General features: G+C 42.4%; 1 protein-coding gene across 1 annotated transcript in view; it reads right to left on the reverse strand.

Moving 5' to 3' along the window:
- cntln (centlein, centrosomal protein) overlaps positions 1 to 20,132 on the reverse strand; it is a 78,314-nt gene that overhangs the window by 3,972 nt on the left and 54,210 nt on the right. Inside the window, exons 20-26 of the mRNA XM_058641777.1 lie at positions 19,426 to 19,665; positions 18,010 to 18,107; positions 15,169 to 15,295; positions 14,820 to 14,957; positions 14,153 to 14,338; positions 9,466 to 9,663; positions 6,075 to 6,149 (exon numbers count right to left, since the gene is read on the reverse strand). Of these exons, the coding sequence (XP_058497760.1) occupies positions 6,075 to 6,149; positions 9,466 to 9,663; positions 14,153 to 14,338; positions 14,820 to 14,957; positions 15,169 to 15,295; positions 18,010 to 18,107; positions 19,426 to 19,665 (1,062 nt within the window). The remainder of the gene's footprint in view (positions 1 to 6,074; positions 6,150 to 9,465; positions 9,664 to 14,152; positions 14,339 to 14,819; positions 14,958 to 15,168; positions 15,296 to 18,009; positions 18,108 to 19,425; positions 19,666 to 20,132) is intronic.

Below are 20,132 nucleotides of genomic sequence, written 5' to 3' on the forward strand. Positions count from 1 at the left end.
TTGGGGTTAGGTTAAGGTTAGAGGGTTAGGCATTCAGTGGTTATCGTTAAAGTCAGTGGTAAGGTTTTGGTTTGGCTATACAAATGAACGAAAGACAAAGTGTCCTTGCAAGAATAGCTGCACAAACCTGTGTGTGTGTGTGTGTGTGCACATGTGCAAAAAGACAAGGACAGGAGCTGCAAGCAAAAGGTGTTTTTATGAGCCAATTAAATGACATTGCTATTCTATAGCCCGGGGCAAACCTCAAGGCAAGGAGCAGCTCAAAGATACAGCACTCCAGTGACCATTGTCTAGTAGTGGCATTACATACTCCAACTTTTTTTCTCTTCAAAGATCGATCATTCAAGCTCTTTTGTCTTCTCCCTTGGAAGGGGTTAGTGCACGGCTCCAGTTAGTGAGTAGCAGCAGAGATTGTGTCAGGCTGTTGGATATCTAAATGAGTCAGAATGAGGAGGGAGGGGGATGCAGTAAGCCTGAAACAGATGTAAGAGTGAACATGTTCCAAACGTCTGTGTGCACTCAGGATATATCTGCTCAGTATCTTTCTTAGTTATTCTCCACTTTACCACATTATCAATATAAAAATACTATATCAGCCTCATAGTATTTAATTAGGTAGATGATGCCAGTGTTCTCACACACAAGTGTCTATCTGTCTCTAAAGACAGACGTACACTACTACTTTCATAATAACTATAAAAACCTACGTATTTTAAAGTTTGTGGAGGATCACTGTTTTAAATCCTTGTCCCTGGCTAGTGAGTGGTTTCAGATCTAGGCCACTTTTCAAGGTAAGGGAGAAGTAGTTACACTAGTTTTACCACAGAGGGGAAAACAGCTCTTTGATCTTTGATCTTCTCACTTTTGTTTGAAAATCAAATTTATGATACAGGGGAATAACAACAACAACAACAACACCAAGATAAATAGATTAAAAAAAGCCCATGCACAAAGGCACCCTCTTGCATTTGATTATCTTCGATAATGAATATGTCACATTTGCAAAGAAAGGGGCTCAGGTAAGAAAAGCACTTTAAGCACCGACATGTCTATTCTCGCCCGCTCCTTTGTAATTACCTTCCCCTGCAGTGGAACAGATCCCTCTCTTTTCTCCCTTTAGGCCACTAGAGACTGATATGAAAGGGAATTGGACACTTGGGGCCCAAATACTGTAATTAAAAATCTCTCCTTTTCTTGATAAGTTGTTTGGAAACATCATTCCAGTGCGCAACATGCATTTGTTAGGGATCTGACCTAAATACACCCTAGATTAAACACAGAAAAGCACCGGGTCTTTGTTTCAGGTTCCTACTCATTAGGTGTGAAAATGAGGAGGTTCAGAAACAACTGGGCTATAAATATAGAAAGGTGATACCCATACATAACAGATGCAACCTTTAGGTAGAATTCAGCAGTCAAGAACCCGTGATAAACACCATGACTCACTGGCTGAGGGAATGTACTGAGAAGCAGCGACAATCAGCCAAAGTGGTGGTGCCTATACAGCAAACTGTCCTGGTCTAAACGAGGAATAAAAAGTTCAGACCGTCATCATGTAAACGTAGCCTGAGAGTCCACTTCGCTCCCAAGTATGAACCCTGGCAGGAACCTTAAAGCTCCAAAATATTATTGTACCTCAAGAATAATAACGTTTTTCATCTGGATTGTTCAAACCAATCTTACCTCCTGAAATGTGCCGTTTGCGACACTATAGCAGCAAACTGCCTTTTTAAGACTCTTTAAAAAGTAAAGCAACAGCACCAACAAAAACCACTACATGTACCGTTTCTATTCATGCAAAATGCAAGCTGAATAAACGGAGTAAGACACACAGTGTGCTATGGTATTAACAACTTTAACAGCAGTCTCCTCCAGGGAACCCCCTCATGGCCCACACCACTGTTCCAGTGACATATTTACAGTACAAAGGCTCAGCTCGAGTCCTCACCACACACATACAAACACACTTACAGAGACAAAAAAGAGCGGCTGATTTAATTAGCTCAATCATTAAATGAGGCTTAATTAGAGTCACTTTCCTTCAGAGAGAAGTGTGGGACTCAGAGCTGTTCCTTGTCATTACAGAGGCATAATGAGCCACACAACACAACACAACACAACACAACACAACACACCCTCACAGCACTGACAATAGAAAACTTTCTCAGTGCATTAACATTGTACAGCAGAGTACGGAGCCTTTGTTCTTTTTTAATACGCAGGGTTAATGATGTAAGAGCCAATATGGTGAGAAGCGTTGTCAAGAAATGACATAAATAAAGTCTGGTATTTAACGCCATAAAAATAATGTCCTTTATTGCAGCAACGAGCAACATCAAGCTCTCCCGAGTTCGATAAGGGCGAGAAAAGAATCATTTCAGCCCTGTAGTCCATCCATAAACACCTTTGATGTTTTATAACGTGTCCAGTCAAGATTGGTCCAGCATGTCTCTACTACTGTCTTAATGTAATGTTTGCCTGCTTGTTATAGTTTAGAGGCTGATAAGAAGTGATGCTTGTACGTTTCCCTCGGGTGTGATTGTGAGGTAAATATTAGCAGGCCCACAGCGCCACCCCATACTAGTAAACCAAACCACTGTCCTGTCATAAAGAAATCAACAGAGTCAATGACTTTTTAAATGTTATTATGCTGTCATGAGGCTTGAGATGGGTATGTGTGTGTTCAAAATGAGTCTGAAAAATGATCTGGAGGGAATGTGTGTGGTTTTTTTTCGTGCATGTGCAGACACTTGCATGCACATGCTCCTCCTGTTCATTATTGGCCAGCAGCAGAAGCCAGTCATTTCCCTGTCTTCATAAAGACTTGGCCCATTAAATTCTACCTCCAGTCAATAATTAGGACTCCACAAATAAACCAAAGGCAATTAAATCAATGCTTCCCCGGGTCGGTGCCTGGACCCTACGGCCCACATGGACACTCCATCTTCTCTGCTGGCCTTATTCATGGTGGGTTGCTGTGGAGCCATACAGTGCACCCCCTGGCCTGCTCATGATTATTAGATAGCACCGTCCCTTGATCCTGGCTATGGAGCGCTGCTTATGGTGGCTCTCTACTGAGAGGCATAGGGTTTGATTTCATTAACTCACCAGTGGAGGTAAGAGACAAGGAAATGAATGCAATGTTTCATTTGGTTTTGAGTGGACATATGGGGCGGCGGCGAGGGTCCTCCTGAAGTCTATGCCACTTTGTTTGCATGAAAGGAGCAGTAACTCAACATGTACAGCCACAACACTGTTTGCTAATGTGTTACGGATGTCTCTCTTTCTTGTTACTTTGACATGTGGCAGTGCATGACAGTGATGTCAAACAACACACACACGCACACACTGGTCACTCCACTGGTCTTTGGCATGTGCTCTGACACAAACACACACATTTGCGGGGATACAACAGCGAGTGAGTGATGGGTTAGCTATTGACAGGGCCACTGAGATAATAAAGTGCTGTCCCACTGGCAGCTCCATTAGGCACTGACAGTGACAAGATGAGGCTGTGGCGAGCGTGCACATGCACAAATGGGTACAGATACCCACACACACACACACAGACGGACACAACCTCATCCTCTTTCAGTGACAGGCAGCCAGTTAAGGACACAGATCTCTCTCTCATCTTTCCTTTCGCTGCATCTATTTCTGTCTCTGTCTTTTTATCCAACAAAGTGTGTGAGAGTGCAGCTCTGGGGTAAGATCATATCATTATTAGGAGAGTGTGTTATTACTGTCACAGGCAGGGTGTCAGAGCAGGCCATTCCACTTCACAGATGTTCTGCTTGGTGAGCCTTTCATAAGCTATGACAGGGAGTAGAGAAATCAAGAGAGTACAGTATGATAGTTTTTGAAGTGTGTTCCCTTAATCAGAAAATGTTGGCTCCTCAGCTTTAGAAGACACATTGCCCAGACACGCATTCATAGCCGTTACAAAGATGTCACAGTGGAAGATGTACCTGAACTGATTCAGAGTCAGCTGCTAAAACACCGAAGGCCTGAGCACACGGACGTAGTTTCTCACAAACAGCAACAGCATTTCACTGAGCAAGTTTTGCTTTCAGCATTTTTACATCGAGCAAATCAGAATGGTGATGATCTGACTTAAAAATATTCAAAATAACAAATGCACAGGTGAGATTGTGAAAACAAACAACAGGACCTTTCCTGTTAATTGTGACAGAAATGGTCAAATATAAGCTACTGAACCAAGCAAGCTCTCGTCTGCGGTGTTTGCTGCGCACACATATTTCTTCTAACTCCTCAGTTTCTTCCTGTGACACATTTCGTTTCCTCTGTCCTAGCTTTGATTCATGGCCTCACATGAATTGAAATTCACCTTCTAATCATTCAAACATTTGTGCTGTTTATTCACATCGCTGTTGATTTGCAAAGGCCTTAAGATCCAAATTCACTTCAGAAATCAGAGCACGAGGAAACTGCGAGTTAAGAGAGGAGAAGTAGAACGATAAATAAATAAATAAATAAAAATAAAAACAGACCAAGATGGACTTGAAAGGGGATAGAAAAAGTCAGTTTTAGTGAGGGGGATGACTGTGGTGGTCCCAGTGGTCCCCACAGGGACCTGGGGGCAAGTCTCAGCCTTGTCATACTCCGCACTTCTCCACCTCCACGCCCCACACCAGCTCAAGCACCCCCCCCCCCCCGTCCTCCACCACCCCTGTTCTGCCCACGGAAAATGTCGATAGCAGGCTGCTGGTGCCGAGGTCTCTGGTGGACACTAGCTCATTCTCCCGGCATCGACAGGCCCGCCAAATCAATATTTAGTTCCCCACTAACAAGCTGCCTCGGGGTCTGAGAGAGAGAGTGAGAGAGAGGGAGAGAGAGAGAGAGAGAGAGAGAGAGAGGAAGAGAGAAAGGAATGCGGGACAGTGGAGGATGGCAGAGAGACAGAACAGGGACTGAGAGCTGTCCAGCTAGAAGGGAAAAACATGGATTGTGTAGTCTTTTGTGTGTGTGTGTGTGCGTGTAGGTGTGTGTATGTGCATATGTGTGTGCACACGCATATTAGTGTGTGTGTGTGTGTGTGTGTGTGTGTGGGGGGGGGGGGTGGGTGGAAAGGTCAGAAGAAGATCTGGGGAACAAGAGAACAGTGTCTGGTGTGTGTCGTGGTGCGGAGGCGACGCATGAGTGCCTGCGGCAGCCGCTGACAAGAACACAGACAAGACACACACACACACACACACACACACTCGACACTCTCAATCATACACATATCACAGCGAGCAGACGTTGACAGCACTCCAGTAAAGCTCCAGCAGAGCACTCACAGATGAGTGGCTGTTCACACAAAGACTCACACATAGCATGTAGTTGCTTTCCTTTGTTTTATCTTTTGCATCATTGTTTCAGAGCCTGGAGCAGGACACTTTAGATCGGGAACTAAAAGTCATCCTCTATTTACTAAATTTGAGTAAAATTGGAATCCAGTTGTTTCTACACTGAAGACTGACAATGCAAAACACCTGCCGTAGTAGGCTGGAACATTTGGTATGACAAGTACTGAGACAGAAAAACAAGCACCAGCAATAGAGTTTGAAGAAGAAGATTTTGCACTTGAATTTCTTTACATCCTTGGTATTATAATAATTTCTAATTAAATACATTATTTTTCCATTCCAAATCATGATTGTAAGATTAGCATACATATTAATAGTAATAATAATAATATAATTAATAATGTTCAGTATAGAAAACAAACATCCTCCTGTCAGAGAAGCGTACTTTTTTTTATGATGAAATAAGTCAAGCAGTGTTGCATCTTATATTAGACTGTGCAGAGTATGCTCTTATGGCCACAGCTGGTAGTTTTAAAATTATTAAACAGTTTAATTAAAGCTGATCCCACTCTTTGAGCATTACTTTGAGTGCATTTTTCTGTTATCTTCTGACACCCCAGTCAACACTTCTACTAATCTAACCCCAGCTAAGAGCTATGATCAATTATTTTACCATGAAGGGAGGTTGCTAGTATTTTGCACAAGACTTCTTATGACTGAGCCTGTGAAAGAATGAGCGACGATGTGCAGACGGGTGAGTCTCACCTTTTGTTGCAAGATGTGGTCTAGTTGGTCCAACCACTCCTGCTCTGCTGGACTCTGGGAATGAGCCTCTGTTCCCTGCAACCACAACGATGAATATGAAAATATGCATGGTGATAGACATGATGCCCATGACATGACAACAGAATACTTAGTATTAAAAGTCAACATGCTTTGCTTACTATATCTTAACACTTGCCTATGTGAGTCTCCTGCTTTAGGGTGGATATGTAACATCACACCAGCCTGGACCTTGAAGCAGTTCTCTGGAGACTCAGTGGCAGGCTATGCCAGTATATGTTTTCATGCTACTCATGTATAAAGACCTAACAGAGTGGTAGCCTTGTTAGTGCTAATGAAGGGTGGAGAGCGACTGTGTGGCCATGTACACCTCAGCACTAATGTGCTCCGTCTTCACTTTGTGCCCCAGGTGTTGCTGCTGGAAACGATGTGACGGGCCTTGCACTGCCTCACAGGGACATGGGAAAAGTGCGTTTGTATGAGCAGCTGAATTTTAAAGCTCCTGCACTTGAAGCCTGGCGAAGCAAACCGACACTCTCGTGAAGTCCAGAGTGGCAGGGGCTGTCGAAAGCCACAAGTCCACATGGCAGCTCATGTATTCTTTATGCGATCTTTGATAGAGACTTCTTCAGGTGCTAACATCACAAGTGTGTGCAGTGGTAACCCATATAATAATATCAATGGGAGTCAGACAATCTAATTTTCCAGATTAATAAATATCTAACCAAGGGCATCCAGCAACAGCAACGTTGATGCTCAGGAAGGTCATGGGAAGCCTTAGTTTACATATCAAACATATCATGTATGTGCACCAGCTGACTGCATATGTTGCATTTCTAATGTAAATAAAATTCAGATCCATAAAAGAAAATGGATGATCTATCTGTAAATATGTTCTTAGTAGTGAACTTGTGCCTTTCATAGCACGAGTGTTACAGACACACGATGCCATAGTGTGTATGGCCTTGTCTGCAAGTGTAATATGTCTGGAGTGATAACTGTATTAAATGTGTTTTACCTTCGGAGTCCCCAGCTTCCTGGTACCCTCTGTGTGTGATAGTGGTGATAGAACAGTGGCTGGGCTAATTTCAGTGTGTGCCTAATTAGTGAGGGGTGCTTAGACAAACTGAGAAGTCGCTGGGGGGTGGGGGAAGGTGGGGTTGGATAAAAAAAAGGCTTCTTGTGACTGCTTCCTTCAAGTCTCCCACAGGGTTGAACACGGCGTGTGAAACCGTGTATGTGTGTGAGAGTCAGTCAGTGTGCTTGCTTGTCCACCCTTGGTAGATATATATTAGAGCACAGACCCTTCATCTAACATTAGGTGCAAAACAAACTGGTCAGGCAATTATAGCGTTATTACATCTGGATCATTAGCTCCAAAACTAGTTGTCCAGGGAGCCTGGAGCTGCTCGGCCCTCTGAATATCAGTTGCATGCTATGGATAGAGGCAAATGACTGCAGCATGCGTAGTTTAGGTAAATGTACACGCAGAACAACAGAGCACTGATTCTGCCGGTGTTTCATGTCTTGGGTAAGAAGGTAGATACATATTTATTTATATTTTCAAAAGGCTTGAAAATCAATTCATGAATTAGAGCTACATAAAACAAACAAGGACTGTGGAGAGAGGAACACATGTAACTTTTGGAAGATGATGGTAATTACATAAGAGACCATTTGTTGCCAAAATCCTCAGAAATATAACCACATCCAGGAATAATACATTTAAACATTATGTTATGCCAGAAAGTGAAACATTGCATTGATTATCACACGGTGTACCAATACCAACGCCTTCAAATGTCAAAACCACCTGCAAAGATTCTTCACAAACTCAAGAAAAGTAGCAATGAAGTATTGTCACTTAAAGTAATCGCAGTGAGTTGTGTTCAGTTGTGTTCTCAATCGCACAACTGAATGAATCAATTCATGCACTGAAGTTAAAGACTAACGGGACATTCCGATAAAGTGATGATGAAGTATGTTTTCAAAACATTGCTGACATACAACTGTGTGTATCAAAGTTAGTTCTTTTGTAGTCTCAACTGCAGAGTTTGGTTCAGGCTGGTTTGAGAGTTGCACTTGCTTGACCTCTATATAAAGACACGTTGTAAGACCATTTGGAGTTTCAGTTGGAAAACATGTGAAATGGCCCTTATTTCTCCATAAAAACAGCTTAATTGCACGTTCATATACACACACAGACACTTAGCATTTCTCCTGGGGTCCATTTCTGACACAGTGAGTAACACGTGCACAAACCTAATTGGTTAACCTCACTCTGTGACACGACCATCACAATTACTTGGTGAGTGTATGCATGTCGTGATCTATTAATGTTCAATTAACAGGAAAAATGCTCACCATGTTAAGGCACCTAGTAGCCATTAACCACCCTTAACTGGGCAAAGAAAAAGAAGAGAATGACTTAATCCACAGAGGTTTCAGCACTGATGAGGGGGACTTTCTGTCAAGTGAGAAACTGTTCCCTGTCATCGACTGGGTGGAGCTGGGCTGCAAAGGGCTAAAATTGGTTTCAAGTGTGAGTAAGTGCCTGGTGTGCCGTCTCTCATCTTGTGATAGATGAGAGGAAGTCCCCAAGGAAGGGAGGTTGATTGTAACATGGAGTTGCTAATTGCCAACACAGCTGGGCATGATCTATGGTCGTGAAACGATTCACAAAGTTGGAAAAGAGTGCAGAACTCAGACCTTTGCAAGCTGAAACAGTCAATAGCAGGAAACTTCACTTCAACAACAGATTTTACCAATGAGAAAATACTTGTACTTACTCAACTTGTGCCATAAAAAATCTTGTATCAAGTTGACAGGTGCTGCAGGTGTTGACAGACTTTAGATCATGTTGAGAGCAAGAACTCCACCTTTATACATGAGGACCCATCCTTTTCTATTGCATAGCAACTTCCCACTTTACAAGGGTCATGTCTGAGTGTGTGGTTCACCTTTACAAAACATTACTTGGTGCTTACTTATCGTCAGACAGAAACAGAAACTAATTCTGGGAAGGCTAAATCCAGGTGAAATGAAGTGAGAGCAGGCGGCAGTTTCCTCCTCTCTCCACCCACACTAATCTTAAGCACTTGTTACCAGAGGTTAGGCCAAACTTAGTGCCATTCATTTATTCTCACCTGACAAAAACATACCCAATGCTACTGATTAATATCAATGATATAATGTCTTTCTGATTCCTCTGGGCAATCACTACGCAACACCCTGACAAACCTAACACGTTTCGAAATTTTAGAAAACAGAAAATCTATAGGTATGTTGAGTGCTGTGGGCATAATCTAGGCTTCATAAAGATCCTCAAGTTAGCATTAGCAGAAAATCTTGACCCATTGTCCCTTGGCCTTACCTGATCAGTGTCCATTATGTCTGCAAGATCATTCTCTGACATATTGAGGATGGAGGCTGCAATGGACTTGGCTTTGATCATAGACTTGGCTGAGAGGCCGCCCTTTGCTGCCACAGTGTTGGCCTGCCTCAACCTCCTCCTCTTCATCAACTGCTGCTTGACCTCTTGAACGTCTAAAAGAATTTCACTGGCCAAGACCTGAAGGGGGAAAGAGAAAAAGGAATAAAAAAAAGAAGAAAATGATGAAATGGATATGGAAAAACAAGAGGGATAGCTCTGCCTGACAGATGAATAAATGAAATTGATCAAGCATGCGCCAGTGAGGCCTAGTACATTATGGAGGAATATTGAGTTTGACACACTCAGATTCTCTTCAGTTTCGCCTCACGCTCCCTTGTAGGAATATGGACCTGAGGGTTTGTTGCCCTGTCGATTGAAAGCGGAGGGAACAGAGCTTTGATATCAAACATACCCCAAGTTCTGCTAAAATCTGCACAAACAGAGAATCATGCATCAGAGAGCGAAAGACATGGAGCTACTGAAAATACAGCCATTCATTTATTTATTTGCTTTCTGAGTGTCTCACAGTGCAACAGGGCAGCATAACGCGGTTAATAATTAAGCTACGAGGGGCTGTTGCAAATGGTGCCCAAGTGCATGGCAAGTGAGACGAGGAAGGCCTGGGATGGCACACTTGTCTGGCACTAAATGGGAGTTTGCTCTAAATACAGAGAGACAATTAAATGTTAAAACTGCCACTGTACACGAGAAAGTCAATAAAGTAAACTCCCCTTTGCTTCATTTTGTGCTTATTGATCGAGGCAATAATCTTCTGTATCATTCCCTTGTAAGCTCGCTGAAAAGCTGACCTTGGAATAGATGGTCAGAGGAGGGAACGCTGGATACAAGAGAACTTGCAGTACACAAAAACAAACAAAACAATACAACTTACTGTTGGACATCGCACAATATAACCAAGCAAGCAAGGTGTACATTGTGTAAAAACATAAGGAACTACTCAAGTGCATTACAACGAGGGTAAAACACACGAATAGTGTTCAATAGCAACAAAGCCCTTAATTTGGGACAGGTGGTTGTAGTGCAGTTTAGTGGAGATTCTCAGAAGAGAATACTGAATGAAGAGCTGGACGGTGGCAGGTTTTATCATTTAGCAAACATGCATATGCCACCCAATCCTGGTGTTTGCCTGATCAAATGACTTTAATTTGAATACCACGCACCATATATACATGGTTTTGTTTCCAGACCTCGACCCTTGATTTTATGACTCTGAGATGTGGAATATGGCCAAGAAGATATGTTTCAAAAGCTAAAAATCAGCATCATAATGTTGTAATCGGGGTCAAAGGAAGTCAGAAAGCAACAGTGTGGAGAGAAATCACCACAATGTCAACAGCAATGGTGTTGACATATTTCAATATTTAACTCCTAAAATTGCAAAAGTCATCAAATCTTAAAGCTTATTGCTTGATCGGACCTATAAGTATAGTAGTAGAATAGCCTATAAGCTCCACAGAGCCAGGCAAAATTAGTCAATATTGTGCATTATCGCCAAAAATTCCCTGTCTTTCAACTCAAACCCATTTTCACAAGTGACCTTCTATTTCAAAAATAAAGAGAACAGCACTGAATAAAGAGGACAAGCAGAAATTATAATCTTTATCCATTTCATAATGAAGGAAGGCAGCTTTAGCTCTTTCTGCTGATCTGAGAGCTGTGTTTACCCTTAAGGAATACACAACTCATTAGCTAACAGTCAGGTATCCTATTATTTTCTTTTACAGCCTAATAGATATTCACTCTCACTAGTCAAGGGTTGCATTCAATTGACCTAACCCTGCATTTGGAATAATCCAGACAGAGATTAAGGGGCGCATTTATCACTCATTTTCTGCCATGGACGAGACAAAATGAGGAAGGGGGTGTGTAACCACACACACATGCAAGCACACACATGAACATGCGTGTCTGTGTGTTAAGAGCTCTTAGCCTGGCTAGTATGGCAATCACTTCAGCCAGAGGGCTAATTTGGACAGGATGAGGATGGGGCATCAAATGAGCAACTAAAAGACATTCGATTTAATAACTAGCTACCTCTGAACCTGTTCACAGTCACGATGACACAAAGGGCCATTAAAACATGAGGCAAAGGAGGAAAAAAATACTTAAATGTAAGATTACACAGTCACTCATGTAAAAACAAAGTCCAAATGCACTGTAAAGTTGAGTGACTATGCAACTAAGCAAGGGCATTCCAAAGGGTATATGAGAAGTATACGATATACTGTAATGTGATCACACACAGCAGATTAAACACCCACAGCAAGTCAAAGTGATTAAAACAATCATACAATTAATGCAGAAAAAAAACATATTCCTTAATCTGTGCACAACCTGTGCTTTTCTGCAGGGACGACAAGTCAAAATAATCAGTTTAAGAAAGCTACCTTCAGTGTGTGTGTTTGTGTGTGAGTGAGAGAGGTAGTCACTCCATGCAGCGCCACTGTTTAGCAGTTCACCAGCAGTGCTTACAGCCTGGGGCGTGTGGAGGGGCCAAAAGGGTTTGCTGGCACACAATAAAAAAAAAATCCCCACACATAAATACACACACATTGCACATACAAGCACAAAGAACAAAAAAAAACAAGCTCATAAAGACACACACAGACACATTTATACACACACATGTGCAGCCCTGCGGTCCTGATCAATACACGACAAGAGTAAATCTCCTCTGGACATCAGGCAGTCCAATCAAAGGGCTTGGTGTTCTTATAGGGGATCACAAGAGCTAGGGGGAGACAAACAATGATGTGAATCCTCAACAACAACACAATGGCCCCACCAGCCTAAGGTTATGGGAATGGAGGAAAGGAGCAATATAAGTGTAAACAGCATGTGTGTGTTTCTGCACCTAATGTAACTTCTATTTTCAGTTATATGTTGATTTGCATGATCTCTTTCACACGTAAGACATCAGCGGCTGAAATGCACATCCACTCCAGCTCCAGCTCTTCTCTCATGCAAAGTGAGTCAAACAAGAAGAACTGTGTCTGTAGCCTCTGATATTTCTGCTTTAGGAAGACAAAGCAATCAAAAATGGCAACTAAACTGTGTCGTAATCTTTCACGTGATTTATGTGTGTGTGCAAATACGCCGCTCCCACTATCTATCTCTGCCAAGCCCTTTCCTGCTTTGACAGACAGCCGTCAACTGAACTGAGTTGACGGACAGTCTTTATCAGTCTCTGCCAGACTGATACAACACACCTCAGGGTGATGGATTAGGTCGGCACAAAGACAATAGTGCCCGCTCCCACTGGGCACACAGTAGATGCAGAGTGACGTCCCATGCACTGTAACAAACTGCACCTTCTTTAAGGCACATGCACATAAATCCATCCACCAAATGGTTGAGGTAAGAGACTAAGCAAGGTTGTGCCAACGTCAGTCCTACTAGCCACATACCCAAGCCGCCCGGCTCGATCCTGAGGGTCGCTAAGGCCTGGTGGTGTTTTGTCTCCTCCCAGAGAATATGTCCACACGAAGAAATCCTGATATTCGGTATATTAACATGATGTCAGCGGAAAAAAAACACTGTGTTAGTCCGACTAAAACCAGATTTATACAAAAACAGTGCGTCCGAAATTGTACTAAATTACATTTCTCAGAGTCGGACAAACAGTCTAATTACTATTGCATGTATTATGTTCAACTGGACTCAAACCCATTCAGTTGCACTATGCATGCACCACAGATCCCACACCCAGGCTGTAACCTGGACAGAGAAGAGGAAATGGTACACAGAACAAAAAGGAGACAGCAGCGAGGAGGAAAACATGCCAAAATGTATGCTCCGTCACCTTAAATAATTAAATATTTTGAAGTTAATGAACGGCAGAAAGACACAGAATGGCATTCAGCATGCTACCAACTGGCCACCAGCAGGGTTTATTTTTTTCCCGTGATAGGTCCCCCCCCCAAAAAAAACAACCTAATACTAACAAGTTGAAAAGGGGCACCTAGCCTAGTGGCGCTGGACAAAATGCACTCAGTAAATTGATCCTCTGCTGGTGCTTGTGTTCTGGGACAAGCACAGTGGTCTAATTAAATGGCATGTTGAGGTACAACCGTAGCAGGGTGATAACGCTCTTTTCCTTGCGTTATTGAGTGGATGCCTTGAGATATGCAACCTCACAGCAACAACGAAGAGCAGCCACCTCTGAAACCCACACTGGAGACGAGGATCCTAAATGTTTTATGACCACAACCTAAACCTGGACACAGCATCAACTGGTTCAGTGCTGTGGCGGAGTAGATGGAGGTCTCATCCGGACATTCCCAGTTTAACTGGGCAGTTGACAGATCTGCTCTTTTGCTTAAAGCATACAGCTGTAGAGGTTGTTGTGGATTTGTGGTAACAGGTGTTACACCATGTTATTTAGAGAACTCAACCAGATGTCCAAGGGAGAGCTGAATATTTGAAACCGTCTTTGTGTTACAACTGCTCAAAGCACCAGCATTAGCCTGGACCACTGCCTTAGCTTTCCTTGTAACTCATCTTGCATATGATTCACCTACACAGACTCAAAGGTGAAGAACTTGCAGGTCAGTTCACATCATAACAGTTAAATGATTTGACCATTTAAACTTTTTTTGAAAAGCACCTTGATGAAAGAATGAAGCTGCTCCAGCTGGGAGTAGGCAATGCCGAGCTGTCTCTGAAGCTTCTCCATCGCACGGGAACTCTTCTGGGTCAACCCTTCCATTTGCTCTGTGGCAGTCTGTTCCAGTGCAGCCAAAGTCTGCTCACTGGCTCCTACGCGAGCCTGTAAGGCATGTATGCGCTGATCCTGTAAAGGAAAACAGCAGTTGGTCAGAAAAAAACAACCCAATTCACATCAAAAAGCGGGCTGTGAATTCTGTGAATATGTGTGACCTGTTTTCGAAAGAACCAATTAGTAAAGTGATCTCAACCTTATTTTGTAGTAGTTGTTTTCCATAGATTCACTGCTAAAATGTATAGAATATAAATATGTTTACTTTACATTTTTTTTAGATCATTTTCAGCGTTTCAGATGTTTCCCATGATGAACATTATGTGATTCAAACTACAATAAATATTAAATACCTGGAAGGTGGTGAAATGTTCTCTATTAACCATGTAACGGGAGAACGATTACTGCATGCAAATTACAGTTTCTAAAATCCCGAAATGAAACCGTTCTCTTTTCAATTCAAATCCACACTGTTCCAATGTCCAGTAGAGTTATTTGTACATGCCAGATAATAAGACATTTGAAATCATCCATGTGATCTGATCAGAATGGGAACCTTTTTTTCGAGGTCCTCCTTCAGTTTTGTACAGGAGGTTTCATGCTGCTTTCTCTCTGATGTTGCTACGTTGAGTCGTCTCTTCAGAGAGTCAACGAGGGCCTTCCTGTTGGTGGCTTCTTCTGATAAGGTTTTCACCTGCAATGAAGTGAAGAGGAATTGTAAATGTAAAAAAAAAAACAAAGCCAAAACAAAATAGTTGCCATACCACAGTTTTATATGAGACACACCCAATTCTATTCAAATCAAGTCATTTAATATTTATAGTAGGAATAAACTCAATAACGCTGGGCTATAAGAAATGCTGAATATTATGATACCCAGACAAATGTATTGTCATGAAGTGCACCTTCTTCTCCAGCTCCTCCAATTGTCCTCTGTAACTTTTCTCCATGTCCTGTAAGAACTTCAGTCTCGTCTTCAGGTCCTCAACCAGCTGCCTTTTCATGTTCACATCTCGCTCTGTGTGGTTCGCCCTGTAAACATTTTAAAAAAGGGGAGTTTAAAAACACACAAATACAGCAGTATAAATCATGAGAACAAATCCCACACACACACACACACACACACACAAAGCTGGCAGGCACAGTGTCCCCATGCAGTGCATCAGGCATGACAGCTCATTATGACAACTAAATACACTGGCATGCTGTTTGGGTGAGTGGAGGGGGGTGAAATAAGGATGCATATATAATTCTAACTGGCATGTATTAGAACAAGTGCTCTTGTGAGGAATGCCGCTCTAAGTGTGACTGGGGAGTCATTTTTGACAAACGACATTTCAAATCAGCGTTGACACAACTTGAAAGTCTGTGATCAAGTATTTAAATGTTTATTATTTTCAGCTCAGCTCTGCACGAGTCACACATAAAAATAAATCAGCAGGGGAAATTGGCTTGGGAGAGACTGATGATGAAGGGAATAAGCTGTAAAAAGTGTTGTTGTGTTTGGTTCTGTGTGGATAATACTTCCCTAAACACAGACGAGGTTGTATTGTAAACCGCTCCATGTCTCATGTGTTGCAAACACACAGCACACGTCACTTCTTACACTGATAACCTGCTGTATTGACATGTTTAATATTCCAGCGTTCTGCAGAACCATATTATAGAAACGCCTTCTTTTAAATTGGCTCAGTACGTTAGCATGTTTTATTCTGTTTTCATAAAAGGCAAATATGAGGCATTTCTATACTTTGGGGAATTAGAACAAATAGAATAAAGATCATAAGGATGCACTTAATTAAATGGTTCTTATTTTTTTTTTCTTAATTTCAAAGATGCGGTGGATTTTTTTTTTTATTTCTGTCTCCTACATGCATCATGGTTTGTGTGTTTTAAATAAACAGATGACGCAACTCAAGAGCAAATGCTTTGGTGTAAGTAAATGTCCCCGTCTCCCTAGGTGGATGAATGCTTGAGGGCAGACCGGCTAAATAAATGTGAGCTTGTCCTATTGGAGTGACATTAAATTAAATGAGAGAGGAGTCTAGCCTGGGGACTTTGGGGGGAAGTAGCGCTGGTTGGTTACCCCACGGATTTGGCCATTAATGAGAAAACCCATATTGAACCTTTCAGATGACTGTCTGGATTTGACTTAAAGACAGAGGGTGGCAATAAGAGGCCAAGCGGCTCCCTTTGCCCCAGTGCTAATGGCAATTAAATCGACAACATTTATTTTAGATGTTCTCTTCTTCTGCACCCCAAAAAGAATAGAGGATAAAAAAGAATGAAGGATATATGGTGCTTCTGCTGGAGCGTGTGATCTCTATTTATGAGTGTTAGTGGAAGGAGAGAAAGAGCTCAAACTTTATCCCCATCACTCGCACGTTTGTTCCCTTTGTTCTGACCTTGTTGGCAATATTGTTCATCAAACATGCGTGTATTGTAATGATAGCAGTCAGCGGTCTGAACTGTGTGTGTGCGTGACAGAGCGAGAAGGAGAGCACACATTTTTGTGTATGTTGTTAAGAATGAAGTACGGGAGGACGTTTCATGTGGCTGATAGACAACAGTGCTAAAGATGAAAGAAGCAGCTTCATAAATAAGGCAGGGCCATAGTGCCGGATATTGACTGAGGACATGCCGGTGTACTTTGAAATTCATTTCTTTTTTTCCCCCTTCTCTTCTTTAAGGCGAAGCAGCCCTGCTCCCTGTGTGTGTGCTGAGATGTATATTTCAGAGACGTCTAGACATGCCTTTCATTCTGAGAAGGGGTCCCTCCATGGAGGCAAATGGAGTAGTAGGATAGAAGAGGTTGTGAGTTATGCGTGTGTGATGTGTGTGTGTGTGTGTGTGTGTGTAAGAGTGTGACAAGAGCCTGAGGAGAGGCTGAAGCTGTCGTGGAAACTGAGCTCAGGGATGTTCACTCTGTCTGACTGTGATCCAGTAGTTTTGGTCACACACAAACACATACCCACTGTGATTGTACACATGCCCTGGATGCATTATTGAGAACGGCAAGCAGAGGACACAGCAAACAAGACAAAGAGAACAGGAGGGAAACCAAAGCCAAGTTGTTCTTTGTACCTTTCCATCATTAGAAAAATCAGATCCTAATGCAGAATAATGATATATATGCCTTGCACAGCACTGTTCAAATCTTGACAGTTTCCTTGAGTACATTGTTTATAGCTATACATTCAGACTGTGCTACAGTAGGTGAACCATGTAACTCATTAGGGCTTGTGGCCCACAGGCCAGAGCGATGCTGTGTGGGTTTTAGTGTCATGGGCCAAAATGGTCCCTCCTGCGGCACAGAAACAATCAATATGCCGCTTTGATCAGCGCTCCATATCAGCTACCCACATATGCAACCGCACACTTAGTGACACACAAGGCACCCACATGCACACGTATGCATACACACTAATTCCTTTAGTTGTTTTTTTTCTTTTTTACACTCACTCATGAGCGCATGCATAATTTGACGAATGATTCATACAGAGGAGAAGCATGCATAAATGGAGTGCAGCAGACAAGAGTGCTGCCACAGGGTGGAATCAAACACTACAGATGAGAGCTGAACAGAATGTGCAAACATGCAGACAAAGTGAGATGGAGACACAAAGACTGTGAGAGATGCGTGCCAAATAAGGTGCAGTGAGAGCTGTACGGCAGAGCATCGGTGAGAGGAAGACAACGCAGAGAGAAAGGAGTAACAGACATGAAGAGGGAGGTGTGAAACTAACTTGTCCTGCAGCTGGCGGAGCGTGTCGTCTTTCTCCTGGAGTTGGCCTCGCAGGGCTTTGTTAGCTGCCACATGCCTTGTGACCTCTGCACTTGCACTCTGGGGGGAGGGCACACGGCACTTGTGTTTGTTAATGTGTCGGAGTGGGAACGATAGGGGGTGGGAAAGGTTTTTACGACACCACTGATGATGACGGGTCATGCACAGCATGCCTCCTAATTATAGCGACAGTGAGAGGGTAGAAGGTGCTAAAAGAGGTTAAGGGGAAAATATATATTTTTAAAGTGGATGAGATAAGGGAAGTCATTAGGAAATATAATCATTTGAAGAACTATAGAACTTGATTTATTTCAATGAGGCTAAAGCTAATATGCTTATCAATATGAAGTATTTAGAACATTAAGATTTCTGCATATTCCTGTACATGATGATTTCACTTTTTTTTTTTCTCTGCTTCTTGTGTAAAAGAAGCATGTGGCGCAGTGTGAAGAGTTGGCTTCTGATCATGAAGCTGATGGATATTTGAAAGTGCACGTTCACTTTGGTTTAAAGGGGCCCACGTCCCTTATGGGATGTGTACCAGTACACGCTTTAGACAATGTGTGCACCCCCACAGTGCATCCCTCACCTCTCCCTTTTGGTGTCACCTGACATGACTTCCGAGGCGGTGTGTAACGACAGCAGCAATCTGCTTAGTGACACTGACGAGCTGGCTGTGAAGAGGGTGATAACACGGTGGTACCACTCACACTCCCTGTGATGTAGGGCATGTCTCTACTGATATTCCTCATTTCTCATCTCTCTGACAGGTGCTCAGTAATAAGATCGAATGATAAGAAAACCAAATTCATGTAGAGATCTCATGCAATTTCAGGTGATGAAGTATAAATAAAAAGGCTCAAGAATCTTTTTTTTTTTTTTTAACCCATCATGATTTTTAAGTAAAACCTACGAAGCACTTCTCTCAGAGTTTCTAAACTCCCTAAGGACTGTGGGGCTTTCATACCAGTGAGAGATTAAAGGGACTCAGAAATATTGATGTTTGAAAAATGCAAGGGGAATGGTTTTTCAGACTTAAAAACATAAATACATGTGTGATCAACATCTGCTTGGTAGAGCATAGTAAAAGGCAGAAAAGAAAGTTTAAACTCAAATGTGTCTCTTTTGTTCACGGATTTGCCAGATGTGCCTCTGTAAATAAAAAAAGACTGTCTCTCCTAACAAATGTGCCACAAATAATTAATACTAATAATTAATTAATGCCAATGCTATATATGGTACTATCCACTCAAGCTTCATAGTGCAAAACATTGAAGATAAACACAATCTTGCACACCATCATCCTATTTAGAGATGAATCTCAGAAGGTGTGCTCTAAATTTGGAGCAGAGTATTTAAAGAAAAGTCTTCCAGCAACTAACCTTAGTTTGGCTTGAAGTTGTTTGACCTCTGCCTCCAGGGCCTGGAGTGCAAAGTTAGGAGAGGAGGGCATGGTTCTGCACTGACAGGAGCACTCTGCCTTTACAGGTGCTGCTGCTGCTGGTGGTGGTGGAGGTGGTGCAGGTTGCTGAGGGAAAGTGATCTGCCTCCACTGCTCCAGCTCCATCTGCAGAACCTTTTTCTGCTGCTCCACACCAGCCAGGTCAGAGGTCAGCTTCTGCAGATTGACCATAAGAAGAATTGGTGAGCTAGGCTACTGCTGATGATAGCGCGGCAGAAAACAACATTTTTCTCTCCAGTTATTAAACCGAGGAAACGCAGGATGCTGACTGATGGGAAATATGATGCTGTACAGTACTACATGACTTGACGTCCACTTAAAGAAGTTGGAGTCAAACCAAAACACAGCTATCTGGTTACTGGTGTAAGAAAAACAATCTGACTTCCACAAGTCGTTACAACGAAAAAGATATACACAGAGACAAAGGAAACAATATGCCTGGAATGGTGTGTGTTAACCATGGGAGAGCTATGGGTTCTGCTTTAATATCACATTAGAGGGAAAAAAAACTCCTTTTATGCTAATTACTAAACATATGATGCTGTTGTTCTGTCAATAGGGTCTAATTTTCACAGTGATTGGCATACATAATAAAGCCATCCCACAGAAACAGGGAGCACTTT

This window comes from Solea solea, chromosome 10 (genome assembly GCF_958295425.1).
Source record: "Solea solea chromosome 10, fSolSol10.1, whole genome shotgun sequence".
In the NCBI taxonomy this organism is placed as follows: Eukaryota; Metazoa; Chordata; class Actinopteri; order Pleuronectiformes; family Soleidae; genus Solea; species Solea solea.